Source organism: Seriola aureovittata, chromosome 13 (genome assembly GCF_021018895.1).
Source record: "Seriola aureovittata isolate HTS-2021-v1 ecotype China chromosome 13, ASM2101889v1, whole genome shotgun sequence".
Lineage (NCBI taxonomy): Eukaryota > Metazoa > Chordata > Actinopteri > Carangiformes > Carangidae > Seriola > Seriola aureovittata.
This window is the reverse complement of record NC_079376.1, coordinates 23,113,577-23,132,265: the sequence shown is the minus strand read 5'-3', so window position 1 is coordinate 23,132,265 and position 18,689 is coordinate 23,113,577. Positions and strand designations below refer to the sequence as shown.

At 40.6% G+C, this 18,689-nt stretch overlaps 1 protein-coding gene across 1 annotated transcript in view; it reads left to right on the top strand.

Moving 5' to 3' along the window:
• eipr1 (EARP complex and GARP complex interacting protein 1) overlaps positions 1-18,689 on the top strand; it is a 66,120-nt gene that overhangs the window by 4,663 nt on the left and 42,768 nt on the right. The window contains exons 3-4 of the mRNA XM_056394215.1: positions 3,798-3,930; positions 7,026-7,182. Of these exons, the coding sequence (XP_056250190.1) occupies positions 3,798-3,930; positions 7,026-7,182 (290 nt within the window). The remainder of the gene's footprint in view (positions 1-3,797; positions 3,931-7,025; positions 7,183-18,689) is intronic.

The window sequence follows — 18,689 nt, the reverse complement described above, 5'->3', positions numbered from 1 at the left end:
GTCTGTTTTATTCATGAAGCTCATGAAGTTTGAACTTGCAATATGAAAAATGTTTTTTCAATTGGCATTTCGGTCCTGATACCTTCTGCTGTATCCATAAGCCTGCTGGCCTCTCCACCTCCCATTAAGCATAATGCAGGTTGGAAATGCCTCTCTTAACTCGCTGAGAACCTCTCAAATCCCTCAGAGACCAATAGCTGGAGTGACAGATCGGAGGCAGCGTCAGCGTGGCATTTAAGGCTGCTAACGAGATAAAGCGCCCGAGCTTGGCACCTCTCACCCATTTGCTACTCCTCCGCCCTGCTCACTGTCATCTGTGCGGCTCAAGAGCTTTAGAGGAGAGGCCCCCTGAAATGGGGGGCCACGAGCCAGCTTCGCTTTATCCCTCCCTTACCCCCTCTTCCCACAGTCTCCCTCCTCTCCTCCTTCCTGCCTCAATTCCTCCCAGCATCGGCACATAATTAACAGCACTGGGCTGTGTGCCCAAGTGGCTGAAGGCTATGAGTCACTCCCCAGGCCTGAAAGAATGACGGATAAATCACCTGGGGGAGGAGGGCGAGAACTTCTCTCTCCCCTCACACCTGAGTTCATTTGGGGGGACCCTATTACTAGGCCTTCCAATTACCCTGTCCCACCAGCCTGAATTTATTTGTACCGCTCCCCCACCACCATAAAATTATAACTTTGCGTAATAATTTTTTGCTCGATGCAGTCCAACCCAAGGTTAATAGCCGCCTAGCTGACTTTGAAAAGGCTGAAGGATGCTGCCGCTCCGATGCTCTTCTCTTCCTCCTCCTCACGCTCCCTCCATTCATCCTCTTGTTCAGCCTGTAAAAGTAGTACAGGCAAGGGGAGTGGAAGTGCCTAGCAGGAGTTATTGTCCAGTGCGACCCCATTAACGATCCCCCAAGGTGCTGTAAGTGTCTCTCTTATGGGAGAAACTGCCATATATTGTCTGATCAAACCTTGAGACCCTTACTGTTTTACGGCATTGTGGGCCCTGAACTGCATTCAATCGAGGGCCCTCATAGAATAGATTTCCATCTAATGAAAAGAGCTCAGTAAGGAGGAGTTTCTATTAACTTGTTATGGATAAAAGTTTAGACTGTTTGTTCAACTTCAGTGCTGTAAAGTCCGCACAGCTGTTGATTGTGTTTTTAGGTGCAGCCCAGGCCTCTGTATTACACCAGGAACAGGAGCTATACGCTGGCAAAAGTAGTTAGACTTGAGGATTACATGGTGATTTATGTGTAACTGTTAACAAGTTATTGGTATTGATCCTTTGCATCCTTAAAACAATACATTTCTGTAATCTCAAACCATCGAAACCAGCGGTGATTAAACTCAGGTGTACAGTATGTTTCAATACTTTTGGTGCTGATACCTTCTATAAAAATATTAATATTTCCACCCAGAGTGTAAGAGTCAATAATCACAGACAAATTAATGTTATTGCATGTAATCAGTTCATCCTGGTTGTTTCTTCCATCAACCAGTTGCAGAAAATATGGTCAAAATCTCTCCTTCCTGAGTTAAAGTGTTGAATAATGGCCAGAAGTGCTTTTGCAGAACATTATGATGTCACAGTGAGGTTGACCTTTTACCATTTGGATATAAAATGTCATCACTTCATTTTATCCTTATAGACATTTGAGTTAAATCATGTCATAATTAGTGAAAGCATTAACCAAAAACGTATTTTGTGAGGTCACAGTGAGACAGAAGTGATTAAGTTCCCTCTGGGCGTTCCAGATATATTGCATTCACAAGTATGTGAGATCACCATGACCTTGAACTTTGACCTTTGACCACCAAATCGAATCAGTTGATCTTTGAGTCAAGGGAATGTTTCTGCCAAATCTAACTCATGGTAGAGTGGGTCATCCACTAACTGGAAGGTTGGTAGTTGAGTTTAGGTGTTTCAAAGCTGCCGTTCATTTTCAACAGTAGGCAACTAAAAGTTTTCTCCTAAGTCCTATTCACAAAGCTGCTGAGACCAGTTTTAGTAAGGAAAAGTGAAAACTCCTGAGCTAAGAGTGCATCTCTGTTGCTATGGCTGACATCAATTTGCATGGACGAGCTCTCTTGCTGGAACCGCAGCAATTGGTTGATGAAAGCCGGTGCATTTGCATATGCATGCATTTGCAAATGCATGCAATAATAAAAAAAACACTGAGAAATAAATGAATACAAATGAAATAATAACAGATTAGGTGCTGTTTACAAAAGTAGTGCATCCTCCAAAATGCATCTGAATGATCAGGTTTGTGAGATGTGGAATGACAGCAGCCCTTTTACGATTCTTTGTGACTTGGTCTTAGTGAGTTAGGAGTCCTCTCCATTACTTCTAATTTCTCCCAGTTTAAGATGCTACTTTTAGTGCTAAGTGGCTTTGTGAATTACTTTTAAAAATTAGGAGTCCCGGGCGTCCAGTGGTGAGTGGGTTGAGCAGGCGCCGCATATGTAGAGGCTACAGTCCTCGCTGCAGTCGGCCCCGGTTCGAATCCCACATCGGACGGCCCTTTACTGCGTGTCATTCCCCCTCTCTCTGCCTCCCCATTTCCTGTCTCTCTCTACTGTGCTATCAATAAAGGCATAAAAAGCCCCCAAAAAAATAATAATTAGGAGTCCTAAAGTTAGGACTGACACGCCCATTATTTTTATTATTATTATTATTGTTATTTTATTATTATTAGTTTCTCCTAAATTGGCAATTTAGGAGCTACTTTTATTCTTTAGATGCTTTGTGAATATGGGGCCTGAGAAAGTTTGAAAAGGGCCAAATTGCTGTGGGAAGATGACTGGGGTGGAGCGGCTCTGAAACGGGAAGGCTTGTGGGATTGCCCAGTCAGCGGTGGTTAGTACTTAGTGACCGTATAGTTGAAAATTACCAATGTGTAAAAAGTGTGTGTGATTTAAAACTGGATAAAAGTCAATGTTGATCTTACTGTCAGACAAACAAAACACTGACACATGTGAATAGAGGATATGATGTCATTGACGTGCGACCAATGACATAGAGAGTTAACCATGATGAAAATCACAGATTTCTCTGGTTTAAAAAATAATGGAAACATTTGTTTGTACATTAATGTAAGAACACAACCCAACATCATATAGAACACAGGTCTAGTTGTTTTTAGACATTTAGTATGGAAAGGCTACAAATGATCACTTTAATGCACAGCCATTCGCCACAGACATGATTTCTAGGAAGGAAATGTTTTCCGTATTGTTGCTGCCCCATTCACAAGTAACTTAACTGATAGGTTACACACTATGCAGATCAGTACTAGACATGTGAAGTTAGAATATGCTTAGCTACAGCTAAATCATCACCTGCTAGCAATGGTTTGCTTAAAAGAAACGTACGTGATTAAAGGACTTTCAGAGAAAAACTCTCTTGGATAATGCAGCTCATTCTCAACCCCTTTCAGCGAGGCCATTTGTCTTAAAACTGATTTCATTTTTGTTGTACCTTCTCCTCTGACTCCTCCCAGCATGTCATATGCAGAACTCCAACGTGACTTCTAAAAGTGTCTTAATCGTCGCTTTAAAGGCTAAATCAAGATGAAGGGTCTTCAGCCGTGTGAAGTTTTTTGGGGAAAAAAGAAAGAACCAAAGCGACGCCTTCCTTGAAAATACATATACTGTCATATTAAAAGAGGAACCTTCTTCTTTTTTGGGGGGAATCAGAGGAATAAGTGGAGCTTTGAACTGCAGTTGGTGTGTGGAGGGAGATGCATGCAGCTTCATCCTCAACACATCTCTTCTCTCTGTCTCTACTTTACTTCCAGATCCACATCATTGACTTTGATGATGAGAATAACATCATTAATAAGAATGTCCTTCTGCACCAAGCTGGGGAGATATGGCACATTGGCGCCAGTCCTGCAGATAAGGCTGTGCTTACCACCTGCTATAACAAAAGTGAGTCCTACTGTTTCCTTCTGTCTCTGGCTCCATTCTCTGCTTTATGCAACATGTCTCGCTTTCTTTTTTTCTTTCTCTTTTTTTCTTTCTTTGTCTCTTTTTTTTCCATATACTTTATCTTCCTTTCTTTTTCCTATGTATTTCTTGCATCTGATGACCTTATACGGAGCTAGAGTTTAGTTGTGACTTGTAACATGTAATCGGTCTTTAACAAATGACCTGTCTTCACAGGTCTGACAGCAGCAGCTGTGTTAGAAGTCATGTTCAGACTCTGATAGAATCAATACTAATGTGTGGACATGATGACCCACATTATGGGATAATAAAAGTGACTGTCTGGCAGGAAGAAAAAAATCCTTGTAGGTCACACACATGTCATCTGTGCTTTGAGTTTCTTCTAATTGAAAAGATATCTTCTAATCAGAGTTGAAAGTTGGAAACAATCTACAGCAGAAATATCCACGTCAGTTGTAATCAAAAATGAAGCCCTCTGGGATGTAAGACAGGTTATTTGACAATGGCGCATGTCATCGTTCATACGGGACACACAGGCATATTTTCCACTCCAGCAGTGATGGAACGGTTAGAACCAGAGGAACCAGCCTCAAGAACCCACTAGGATTAACAATCATGTTCTCTCACCCCCATAATCATTTCAGTTAACACAGGCGTACGCTGCCATAGCTTTGACAAGAAATACTACTTTAATTTTAATGAGTAAAAGGGTGATATGGATGTAGTCTTCCTTATCATTAACGTGTGATAGCAGATTTATCCCAATTATCCTCATTTGTGAACAGAACAAAAATGCAACAGCGAATTAAAGATAGGAAGATGGTTACTTTTTGAAGCTGATACTGGTGTCAGTGTGTAATTGTTAAAACAATCTGATAATTTTATACTGTATATTTCCCAATTTTTTTTTTTACTTGAACACGTTACAAACAAACATGTTTTGTTAGAGTCTCCGATGGCATTTCACAGTTCCACAAGAACACACGTAAAGAGAAGATGCAGACTGATAAAAGCCTATTATTACCACTCAGAGATGAAAGGAATAAAGTTGATCATGTCGTAACAAAAGCATATGTCAAGGTCTGGTATGTGCTAGCCAGTTAGTGTCTGATATAGTCGGTTCTCATAGTCCATGCTGGATGCTGGAGACATGGGCACGGAACAGAGATTCAGTCGTTGCTAACGGTACTCGGTTCTTGGCAGCAGCTGTTAATGCGACAAACAGGACAGTTTCACTATGGGCCGACTAGCGGAGACCCCGAGACATTGAAGCTCACCTCTATTTGTTAAACTTCTAAAGGCTGTAGATATGTGCATGGCTGATGAATTCACACACTAAATATCTAAAAAATTACCAATAAACACTGTATTTCACTCAGAAAATCCATCATGTAAGTGTTTCTGTCATTGTCACAATTGATTATGAATGCTGGTGAGATGGGTGGTGAAGGCAGGAAGGAGTGTGTGTGGCTGTCAGCGTGGTGTCTCCAGTGCACAGTCACTTCGCATGTTCACTGCAGCGATTTTACACACAAAGACTGTATGAAAACTGAATCATACCGGTGATAGATATTATTAATATCTATTGACTGTTGGGCAATTCTTTCATGTTATTTGATGTTATCTTGGATTTCTACAATCATGATCATTTAATCAGTTAGCCTAGTCAACGTGGTTGAGGTGAATATGCTCACGCTGAATATCGGGGGCTTTCCTCAATCCTGCCACCTGCCGCATCAGCATTTCACAGCTGACCACAAGTGTCCGTCGCTCTCCTCTGCTCTTTGGAGGTCTGGGAATGTGATGGTGACGCAGCTCTGATGAAGTATTATCTTATTATAATATCGCACATTTCTCCCGTCGAGTTTGTTTTCACGGATCCCAACTTTTTGCGTAGGAAGTGACATCACCGACAGAACACCTTTGGGAATGTGCAGCTGACAAATGTGCAGAGATGGTGTGATACAAACACATCAACATGGAATCTCATTCTCAGAATTATTTTGTTTAGTTGTGGTTTGGATTACTATTAATGAGGGTTAATGAGGGTCCTCACAAGTGTACAGGTCAATCTGTGTGCCTAAGGCTGCGTCATATAGGAGCGAAAAACCCCCCCTACCCCCAATGACACTCACACACACACACACACACACATACACATACACACTACCACACACCTCTTCTCTCCCTCCCTCTCTTTCTTCCCACTGTCTCTCACTCTCTGTCAGGTGATTTCTGCATGCTTGAGTTCACAGGATGACAGCCACTCTGAATCTCAGACAGCCAACCATGCACTGCTGCACACACCACACACTCACAGATATATATGTGTGTATATATATATATATATATATATATAAACAGTACATACAAACACACACACACACACACAAGTGCATTCCTATAGTGTTTCCATACCGCCTCCCACTGGCACTCCACATATGGGTAAGAAAAGGCTTTTGTTCAAGATGATTGCTTGCCCACTTACTCCAAGTGCAAGGTTGTCTAAAACCACTCAAGAGCCTGTGGACTCGCACCAAGTTGCTTTTTAATTTGACAAATAGGCCTAACGCCAGTGTTTCATAGCCCAACGCCTGCCCACATGCTGTCAATAGCTACACCAAAAAGAAATTAAGCTCTTTTGCTCCCTCTGTTTTCTCTCTCCCTCTCTCTCTTTGCTTCCTCTCTCTCTTGCTCTCTCTCTCTCTGTATGCGATAGGTTATGCCCCCCAGCCTCAAACTTTTATTCCAATTACTGTATCAGTTCTACATTTACTCTACTGGTTCCAATTAGCAGCTCTGGCTCTGGTGTGGATGTGCCAAAATAACTAATTTGTGATGTGGGTTTGAAGGAGTGTATGCGTGTCACTGTGTTAGTGCCTCCTCAACACCCCCCCCCCCCCCACACACACACACACACACACACACACACACCACCAGCACTCTTACTCTAACTCTCACGCCCACCACACACACACACACACACACACACACACACACACACACACACACGCAAACACACTGCACTCTTACAATATGTGACTGACTGTGTGTGTGTGTGTGTTGTCCCCCTCCAGCCAGTGACAGCAGGGTGGTTTCCTGTGCAGCAGTATGGCGGATGCCCTCTGACTGGGAGACAGGTAGCCATGAGTCACCTGACGACACCGCTCACAACCCCCAAACGCTGGAGCTGCTCTGCCACCTAGACGACAGTGTCCACGGCAACACTGCCTGGTAGGAGGAACTATAGCATTTGGGCTAACAGCTAGAGTTACAGTACAAGTGATGCAAATGCAGTTATTGTTTCGATCCACAGTATTGTGCAGTTATGTGTTTGGCTCCTGTGTGTATTTGAATGAAGTGATATAGTTGGTATTTTTGCACACTACACAGCATCTGATAACTCATGGGGATCCAAATAAACTACAAGCAGAAGCCTGAGATATGGTCAGATACCATTGCATAAAAAAAAAAAAAAAAAAGAACAGTCGTATACTGCTGAATGGATGTGATGCGATCGCTGTCATTATGTATGGCATGGCTCAGGTCAAACCCTTTGTAAAACATGAACAGATATGTTCAATAGTTGTTCTAACACTAGTGCCACCCCCCTCAAAATTAAAGCCCTGCATACTGTACACGTTGCCTTTATACTGGTGGGACCCTCCAGTGTAACATGTTTCCGTATTGTTGACATTTTGCTAATGGCAAAATAACGTTACACATTATTTACAGGAAATCAGTTCTTTGCTGCTCTAAAACAGTAGTTGCCAGTGTGTACGCTACTGTTTTAAGGGCAGTGGAGAAGAATTGATTCACAGGAAAGCTTCCATTTGACCTGGGTGTGAAACTCGCCGTGCCACTACCGTATTTTAGGCAGCATCGGAGGCATTTCCAATACGAGAATCGGTATCGGAAAAACTCTATTCAAAAGGCAGTCGAATCATTCTGGAGATGCAGTCATATAAATACGGCTTAACTATCCTCATTAATATCATTTATGCATAATATATTTTTCTTAATAGAACGGGCCAGTAAATTAATATAATAACTATAAGGTGATATAAGATTCAGATTTCTCTATCGGAATATAAAGATGTATCAGCAAATTGATATATTCTTTTCATTTAGTGACTCTAGCTTGATCCAAATAAACAGTGAATCATGTTTGGTCATCATCGTCACATTAGAAATCATTTTGAAAGTTTGACAAAATAATTCAGAATTCAAGCACCACTTGACAGTTTTAATTCCTCTGAGCCGGAGGCAGATTGTTTTCAAGTTGTCAGTCCATCCGTCCCATTCTCGTGGACACAATATCTCAGTAACGCCTTGAACTTCTTCAAATTTGGCACAAACATTCACTTGGACTCAAGCACGAACCTCTTGGACTCAGGTCAAGGTCACGGTGACCTCAGAAAACACTTTGTTGCCATTACTCAAGACTTCACAGAGCAAAACTTCACACAAATGGTTCATATTTTATATGACTCTGGATAGACAGGGATATAACCTGAAGCTAGTTTGCAGAGGCAGACAGCTGCGCAGTGCTAATTCTAGTTTTTCCGGTAGTTTCTACTGGATCTTCATTACTTCAGTCTTCATTACTGGGATTAGCTTTTAAAGCTTGCAGAGAAAGAAAGCTCATCGGTTGACTTTGAGTTAGCGTTAACCTTACCTAACATTACCCTCCATTGCCTTACGTTTACATTACCTCCCTTTCTCTCTCTCTCTCTCTCTCTCTCTCTCTCTCTCTCTCTCTCTCTTCGTATCTCTTCTCCATATGAGTGTTTTGGACTAAGACTATTGACTGGCCCACATCTCAGATTGTGGTCATGATTCTTTTGTCTTACAGTCGGAGCTCGTGTGCACAATGCCTCGCTACAACTCACCACCTATGAGAATGAAAATCAATGGTCATTCTCCTCTTTAGTCCACCGTTCATCAGCTGCCTCATGATTGCTATCATTTTTAGAGGTGCCAATCAGTTAGCAGGATGCATACTGTAGCAGGTGTCTGCGAGGCAGAGATAAAGATGGAGAGGGAGTGAGGATGATAGAGAGAGCTCACAAAGCAGAGAGAGGAGGAGGGGGGGGTGAATTTGTGCAACTTGGTGTGTGTTTTGTGCTTGTGTGTGAAAACTGGAGGGCGTTGTATGTGGTGTACCCATGTATGTGTACTAAATGTGTGTGTGTCAGAGGGTAGGTCAAGCAAGGCTGCTGGGTAAAGATTGATGGCTCTGTGCTCCACCATCTTAACACCCTGAGAGCTGTAACCCTCACAAGGGCATCACACTGTGTGTGTGTGCGTGTGTGTGTGTGTGGTTGGTGGGAGTGTGCAATGGGCGCTGTGAAGCCTGTAGCCTATGCTGTGCACTATTGGCTTCCTTAGATGGATGGCTTTGGTCTGCTGCCCACCTCCTCCATCTCTCCATGACACACACACACACACACACACACACACACACACACACACACACACACACACACACACACACACACACTGGTGCAAGCTGCCAGTATTATCAGAATGTGTGTGTGTATGTGTGTGTAAGCAGACAAAGAGTAAAGAGATCGGAGCTTGTATTCTTATGAGGCTTTTGTCTATTTCGTGTGTGTGTTTGTCCAACCTGCTTGTTGTTTGTGTCCGCTGTAGTCTGCCTGTCCATGTGTAGCCTGCATCCTTCATGGGTGTGTTTTCCAGTTGCTGGTGTCCCTCCACTCCCACTAACAATAACACTTTCTCCTTCCTCCAAATCCCCTCATTGTTTGGGTGGGCAAACATTTGAGCCTCTGCCCTGTTGTGAAGCGTGCACTGAATGGAAATATGGGCAGAATACACCCAGCAAAACGGGGCTAAATAGAGCTAGGGAAAAATCATGCTTTTTTTTTTTTTTTTGGCGTTTGGCTGTTTTTTCTTTCTACTTATTCTTCTTGCACTTGGTTTCGATTGGGAGCCATGCCAGTTGAGCAAATCGATTCCCGTGGAGCCATTTTAGCCAATCAGGGCCCTAGGAGGGAATGGTAAAGCACAAAAGGCAACAAGGTTGATTTTCTAAAGTGGGGTGTGACAGGAGGGGGTAGGAGGTGTTTGTGGGTGTGATTATGTGTGTTTGTGCACACACGCATGAATGCAATCGTGTATTATGTGTGATCACTGCAAGTGAAAGGCTTTCAGTCGCTCCAGTCTGGCTGCATATGTGTCTCTTTTATCCTGTAGTGTGATAGCATCTCTGCTTTTTGTCTGTGTATGTGCCCGGTCATGCAAAAGTGTGTATGTTAGTGTGAGGGCCAAATTCTTGGTGATCACGAGCATAATTTTCACTGTGAGGATCCTTCAATCCCAATTAAATGGACCCCAGTATAGAGGGCTCTCATGCAGACTGTCAGCCTAGTGTGTGTGTGTGTGTGTGTGTGTGTGTGTGTGTGTGTGTGTGTGTGTGTGTGTGTGTGTGTGTGTGTGTGTGTGTGTGTGTGTGTGTGTGTGTGTGTGTGTGTGTGTGTGTGTGTGTGTGTGTGTGTGTGTGTGTGTGTGAGAGTGTGATGGTGATGGTGATGAGGGCCATCGGTTGATTATACAGCCTTTGTGTTCCAGTCTTTTCAACCACATTTTGGATTAAACACCATGATTTGCTGTGCAGTTTGCAGGTCTGGTGGTTTCTCCTCCAAAAAAATCTTAGTGAAGTTCAGGTGCAAGAAAGGATAATTCCAATTTAATAAAACTTGGAAATGACTCTCATAGTTTTGTCCATCATTTCTCTGTTTAACAGCGCAATTAGAGTTCAGATTTGATAGCATTTGAATCGCAACCTAGTACAGAATCCAGTTATTAAATTGGAATACTTTTGAATCTCTTATCCAATCTAATTAGCTTTAGCTTTTAACATTTGCAATTAACTTGACTTATAACTAAGTAAAAGGTCTTTAATCACAGACTGTTGTCAAATGAATGAATGAGTGTTTTTAAATTTTTCAAATGAATTGAAGGGTTAATTGTTGCTTTATTGATTTGTAATTCTGATAATTCTTAAGATAAATAAACACAGTTAAAACCCTGTTGAATTACCTGAAAAATGCATTTTAACAAAGCTGAGAAACGATTTTCATAAACTGTGAAAAAGTTGATGTTTTATGGAGGGCAGAAAAGAATTTTGCCCGGCAGCCTGATTAATGTTTGCAACCTGTGGCTACACCCTGAAAACGGGATGAGTAGTGTAAGATATGAAATATGTATTTAATATGTCCTTGACCATTTGAAATAAAAGCTGCAGCCTTCTTACTTTGCACACATGACTTTTTCATGACCTACTTGCTCCAAATACTACAGGTCTCGTTTAAAAAGATTAAAATATTGATATGACTGGGAAAATGACATGACACAATCAGCAAAATGCTCTTCTAGATAAGAGTCACCAGTTTATTTGGTGTCGTCAAACTACAGAAACACACAGTCGCAGACTCTCAAACAGTCTGGCCTGGTACAAACACCAGGTTTAAGGGAGCATATTAACCAGACACTTGCCCAAAGTAGAATTTTTGCCATTATGGAATAACAGACATTGTTAATTAACCACCGCTGATGATATTAAGTGCTGCCAGGAATAAGGATGGGCTTCAATAGCATTTTATCAATTCTGAATCCAGCTCCTAATCTTCTTATTGAACTCCAATCATTTCGAATCCCTTGTCAAATCTCTAGGTAGTTTGTTTGGTGAAGAATGGAGACATCTGTTAGTTGAAAGAATGATTTATATTATTGCACAACAACAACAAAACACATTTCAACCATTTTGTGTAACAAACAATATTTAAGAATCCACAATTGGTCATTTTAACAGTGATTTAGCATGACATGTCAGACTAATATGACTATTATATAAACTACAGTATTTAACTATCAAAGCTAAACCGTGGACATTCTGCTGTGCTGAATGGCCGTAGGGCTTTCACTACATATTTTGTCACTGCTCTGTGACATTCATTAACCCCGTCCTGACTCATTTTGCTGCGAGGGAAAATGGTGTTTGCTCCTCACTGTGCTGAAGCCGTAGAAGCTTAAGTCGAAGCAACACATTGAAAATAATATTAATTCTACTTTATCATTCAGTGAATAGCAATGAAATAAATCACTGATGTTCAGCATACTCAATGCACTTAATGTTACACATTGTTGCACCGCTACAGGTCACAGAATCTGAGGGGCGACATAATACAGTGTAACCAGTGTGCCAAGCGCTTGTCCTTCCCAAGTGCATTTTGAAGTTGCTTTGTCGACTTTAAATCAGCCCGCGTTAGAGAGAGAGAGGCAAAAGAGACTAACTCAAGAGAGATAGTGAATGAAAGATTCAATAAGCTTGTTGGTGGCAGAACAAAATGGAACCAGTGGTCGGAACCAGGAGTGGAAAGACTACTGGAAAATTGTACTCAAGTGCAAGCAGCCTACTTTTTCGTAGAAATTAAATGACTTGTGTAAAAATGTTCTCAGATAAAACTACAAAAAAGGTCAGTCAACATGTTCTCTGAGTAAACATTACTGTGTTACATTTTTAAAAGGGGAAAATGTTGTATGACTATAATGATATCTGTTGGAACTATTAAATTGAAGAATACTGTATGTGCATTGGTATTTTAATGCATTGGTTAGGATAAATTTGTGGAAACAGACTTCAACACAACACCAGAACCAAAATGGAACTTGTGGTCTGAGCACAACCCTAGATTCAGCCAGTTAATCGTCAAGATCTCAGAATATAGTAACATTGCTACAATAACCGGTGCACTGATTTTGTTCTGACCCTCAAATAAAGTCGGTTACATAATCTGGCTAAACTGTTTTGGATCATCTGACTGCTTGTCTCGCCCCTTCTGATTTTTTTTGTAGTAATGTTACTGTGTTTAGTGAGTACCTCAGTATCATAGTCATTGCAACTGATGGTCAAAACTATGACCCACATTATAACACATAGTAATTATCCTTCATCACTGAACCTAATGCCAAACATGTCCTCCTTCTGAAGAACTAAGACTCAACGATTCTCAGAATTCAGCTGCTCTCACGAACTGCAACACACACATACACACGCGCCCTTGGTGTCACTGTATCTTTGCTAAAATCTCATTCAGGAGGAAAGACTCTCTCACACACACACACACACACACACACACACACACACACACACACACGCTGTCTTTGTGTTGGTTGTCGGCTTTGTATATATGAGGGCCAGGGATTAAACTCATATGGGTTCAAAGCACAGCAAAGTGGGCGAACAATCTGATGAGTGACAGACACGGAGATAGACAACGTGAGAGAGAAGTGCACCTGTGTCTCAGACTTAGATATATGAGGCTGTAAAACCTCCATAGCGCAAAAGTATTTACATACCATTCCAGTAGCAGAGTGCCAGCTTGTTGCAGAGCTCAAGGTCAAATGCACATACCTCATATTCTTAATAAGAGAGGAAGGCAGTGTAAGAGACTGTACACCTTACTGTCTATTGCATGAATTAATTGATACTGTAGGAAAGCATACGGTGTGCAAATCCCAAAGTGGTGAGTATATTTTAAGTGGTCCTATGGTGAACTGACGTATGTGTTTGGAAATATGTGTGAGAGAAACAGAGGGGTGGTATCTGGCATCCTGCAGCCTCCATCTATAAGGTCTAAGTGCTGCTCTGAGAAACCCCACCAAGCCCTGTGTGTTCGCACTCACATAAATCTATTCACACAAACACGGGGACTCGCCTTCCATTTCACGACAAAAGCCTGGTCCTCACAAGCTATAATATTACATGTCAGTGTTGGTTTTGGTTAAGGTTGGGTAGGGTTTGGATGTTAGGAATTTAGATTCTACCAGAATACAATTCTCACATTTCATATGTTGATACAAAAATTCTCAGTCGCTGTAATAATTCCTCCTGTTCATACTGACCATGAAGCGATCCCTTTGTGGTATACCTTCACTGAAAGACATGGGGGGGCAAAATCCAGAGTCCTTGTTCTGTGTAAAAATGCATTCTAAATTTTTAACCAAGCTAATATTGGGCATCAGACTGAAATACCCAAATCAACTTCGTATCTTCAAAATTTTCAGCTTTTTTGTTTGAAATTCCACAGACTGTATTTCCTTTTCTAAGATGCGGGGTTGGGCTGTGTAACTCCATACATGTATTAGTTATGGAACGTAGATAGACAGCCAACACAAATTACTGTCTTTTACAGAAATATCATATAAAGCAATCTATTGATACAATATGTGATACAAACATAATCAGCTAAACAGAAATAAACAAATCTACGATAATGAAACAAAGGGCGAAGTATACAAACAATAAACCTGAACTCTGAGCTACTGCAAATCCTGTTCCTCGCGTGTAATCGGTAAACACAATTACATGCTGGTGAACCAAACATTCATAAAGGATAAAGTTCTGGTGAAACATTAACGATATTTCATCAAGCATCAACTCAGGCTAAAAGAGAAAAAGATAATTACCGAGCAACTGTCAATTTCTTTTAGATTAGATTAGATTAGATTAACTTTATTAATCCCACAACTGGGAAATTCATTTACCACAGCAGAAAAATAAACATCTATAGAATAAAACATCTATGGAAATATATATCAAAAAATACACCAAATATACACTAATAAATACAATATACACAATACACATGATATGTACATGAAAAAGTGCAAGTTTGCACATGGTCAGGAAGAGCAGGAGTTGTGGAGTCTGCGAGGATGTAAAAGTCTGCTGCTGAAGAAGCTACTCAGAGACCCTACAGTGTCATGCAGAGGGTGAGAGTTATTGTTCATGATGGATGTCAGCTTAGCTAACATCCTCCTGTCACCTACTTCCTCAATGACATCAATGACATCCGTCGCATTTAGATTTATCCAGCTGTCGCTAAGCAACGTTAACTATAAAGCTAAGTTTTTTGGAAATATGCTGTATGCATGTGCAATTCTATGAACCTGCATATTTTGTGTGTAATTTAAAACCCAATGGCAATATTGGTCAGAAAACATTGCAGTATTTGCATGTTTTGCTATTGCTACACAACCAGCATTAGCATTGAGAGCTGTTTACTTACCAGTCTAGAGGAAATGTTGTGAGTTCAGCATCGAACTTCATTCCTTTACTCAACAACAGCTGTCTCCAGAGGTGGAAAACAACACTAATGGTTAACTCTTGTCTCTATCATGTCTTTTCTTCTACTGAAGTTAGCATGCTAACCAGCTAGCCCCAGCCCGTATCACTCTATCATAGCGACTTATTGTAGTCAAGTGACAATCGCCACCTGCCGCTTCCGGGCAGAGAAACCACGTTCAGCAGCAGAGGAAACTTACAAATAGCCTTTTTAAATATATGTACATGTACATACAACTACCAGAACACAGATTCAGACTTTGGCTAACTCAGACATATTACATTATAAGGTTCAGCCTTACTTTACAATTCATTTCTATGTAGAACGAGGACTGTGTGGTATCAGGAAGTGAATGCTTCACTGCCAGTATTAACAGGCGGAGTGATTACAGTAACGCTTTTAAAATGCATATGGTTATGTGACTATTGTATTGAAATAGACTGGAAAAAGTCCAAACCTATCTCTGTGGTCTAAAGGCAGCGAATGTAAGTCAATGCAGTGTCCTCCTAAATGTGGCGTGTGTATCTGTACATCCCCAGCCCGTGACTTCCTGTCCTTTAGATGAACAGTAAAAGATGTCCCTCAGCAGCCAAGAATTTACAGCCCTTATTAACACAGCTCCTCTCCCCCTCCTCTGGCTGCCTCCCTCTGGCTGCATCCCTCTATCCTTCTCCCCACTCCACCTTTTTTAATGGGACTATGCATATTTGAAACTTGGATTAAATCCAAAGGCAAACTTTAACTTGGTCTTCCTTTCTTTCCTCTGTCATGTCTTTTATCTCTCGCTAGCACTCTCACCGTCTATAACGCACGCTCTCTCTCAAACACTGGCATTGTTGCTGCTGCTTCAAATTGACAAATGAGTCCAAGGAAATGGAGTTGTCTAATTGATGAACTCTTTAAATAAATAGCATCATTTTGTAAACCTCTAATGACAGCAGCTTCGGAGCTGTGACAGCCTCAGACATCCCATCCTTCAGCCAGACCACGTCTGCACCTCCCTGACATTTTACATCCTTTAACCCAGATTACACACATTTTTTTTTTTCTGTCCTTGAGCAGAAAAGTCATACCAAATCAAAACCTTAACAAGCATCTAGCAGCTTTTCCAGGCCAAGGTTGTGTTTAGCTTATTGCTGGGTCTCTGACTGCGCTGACATATTGCTTTTAAAGTCGACAGAACTCAGAGTTAAAAGCACTGCTTTCTCACTTGGGTTGTGTACCATGTAGTTGTGTATGTGTGTATGTGCCTACATCCAAACTAAGAACAAACAACAGAAGCATACAAGTGATCCAATCAAAACCAAGGGACTCATAAAGCAAGAGTTTAGGCTCCAGCATGTCAGGTGTGGTTAGGTCCCTAAGGTTGGCGCTCAGAATACATACTTAAGGTAGAGCAAAGTGGAGAATTACATCTCTAAGAAGCATGCAGCGCTGAATCAATATTCTGCAGAAAATAGTATGTAGTGTGGAATCAAAGTTAAAGCTACCACTTCTTTAACATCAGTGAGGCAACCCTGTATCCCACAGCTGTGTTTGAACACTAGATTGACAGAATTGGGCTGCAACATTTGCCAGTAAGTGCTCAGTTGTATGCTATCGTCAATTTCTTGGCAAAGTAATGACGCTGCAGACTAATTTGCGAGAATAAAACCTGCTCTCTGCAATGTCATACTTTTTTTTTTTGTGTGTGTGTCTTTATTATGCTGAAATCAGGCAACATGGCTTACTGCACACACAACTGAACAACCTCCTGTGGCTGCTGATGACACTGGCTCCTGAGTCTTGGTTACATAAACTCGCTAAATGTGAAAGGATTGAATAGTAACCAACAAAATGTATTTGGAACCACACAAAATTAGAAATTTAGGAGAACCAGGCGGAGATTTTAGAAATATATAAAAATCTGATATGTCATCTTACAGTAATAGTAAAACATTTTGATAAATATGCTTATTGACTTTCTTTCCTAGATTGAGATGAGAAGATCAATATCCCAGTACTTTTGTGCAGCGTATGTGGGTATAGCACAGATATCTAGATACAGTCGGTGAGCAGAGGGTTTGGGTTTGGTTGCTGTACAAGTGCGATGATACCAAATCTGGTTGCCTCCCTCTGAAGAGGAGCTGTGCACAGTCACTACACCCAGTATTTGTTCCTTAAGAAAAAGTTCCAGGACATAAATCGCTGAGAATCCACAAATTGTCACCTTTACATTTCTCTTTATGTATGGGTTAAACTAATGAGATACATGGTTATACAGTGTGTTAATAAGTCATATTTAGAGCTACTATGGTAAGCTAGAAAAAACTGTAAAAAACAAACCCAAAAAAATGACATTTGCATCCTACTCTTACTTTGTGTTTAGTCCTAATTAGCAAATGCTAGCATGCTAACACACTAAACTGAGATGGTGAACGTGGTAACATAAAACCATAAAATTGTCATTGTGAGCATATTAGCATGCTGACATTAGCATGTAGTTGAAAGCACTGTTGTGCCCTAGCATTGCCTCACAGAGCTGCTCCCAAGCCTGTAGACTCTCAGTCTTCTTTGATAATTGTCGACAAATCTGATGAAAAAACTGAAGCCAACAATGAATGCATCTTACATACTTGCAAGTATTGTGTCTGTATCCACAGTCTTGATGTGTTATTCTTGGGCGCCATGGAGCTCCATTGTTTACCAACGACACTTGAATGAACCACATGTTCCTTCATTGTCATGAACATGGTTTATGAGTTTATTTATTTTTAATTAATGAAACAAAATCCGAGTATTAGGGCCACATTGATGAAAAAGAAACCTGAAATTTCATGTATAAAGTCATAATTTAAAGAATAAAATCATAATATTTTGAGAAAAAAGTCACAATATCATGAAAATAAAGTCGGCATATTTCAAGAAAAAAGTCAGAATATTACGAAAGTAAAATCATAATATTACGAGAATTAAAAAATGTAAAATCTTGTGAGAGAAAACTCAATTTTTAGGAATGTTACAACATTTAATAAAACAGATGAAAGGACAGTCAGTGTCAGCCTGAGCTGCTTCTGGCAGCTGCTGTTTGTCTGTCTAACAATAGAATAGACTCAGTTTCTTCATAATCTTTTCAATATCATGATGATGATGATGATGATGAGCCAAAAGATGAAGTATCTCCTTCTTAGTGAAACCTCTGCTGAAGTAGAATTTCACAGGATGTTCCACGTTCCTCATTTTAAAGCTTCTGATATTTCCCTCTAAAACAACACGCAACCTAAAAACACCAGGTTATTCTCATTATATTATGACTTTTTTTCTTGTAAAATTACAACTTAACATAAAACATTGATGTACAATTTGCTGGGTACCACAGTTTTAGAAATTACTGAGCCTCAGACAAGGTAGGCAAATCAGAAAGTATTGAGAGACAGACTTTTGGTTCTTTACTGGAATTTGATGATAATATTTTCATAACAGAAGTATGGAAAAATACCAGCCTCAACCTTTTAACCTGTAAAAAGTGAAACTTTTTTATAATTGTTGTAATTCCCTTTTTGAAACTGTACATGCAAGATATACATATGTGTATAAATATCTACGCAT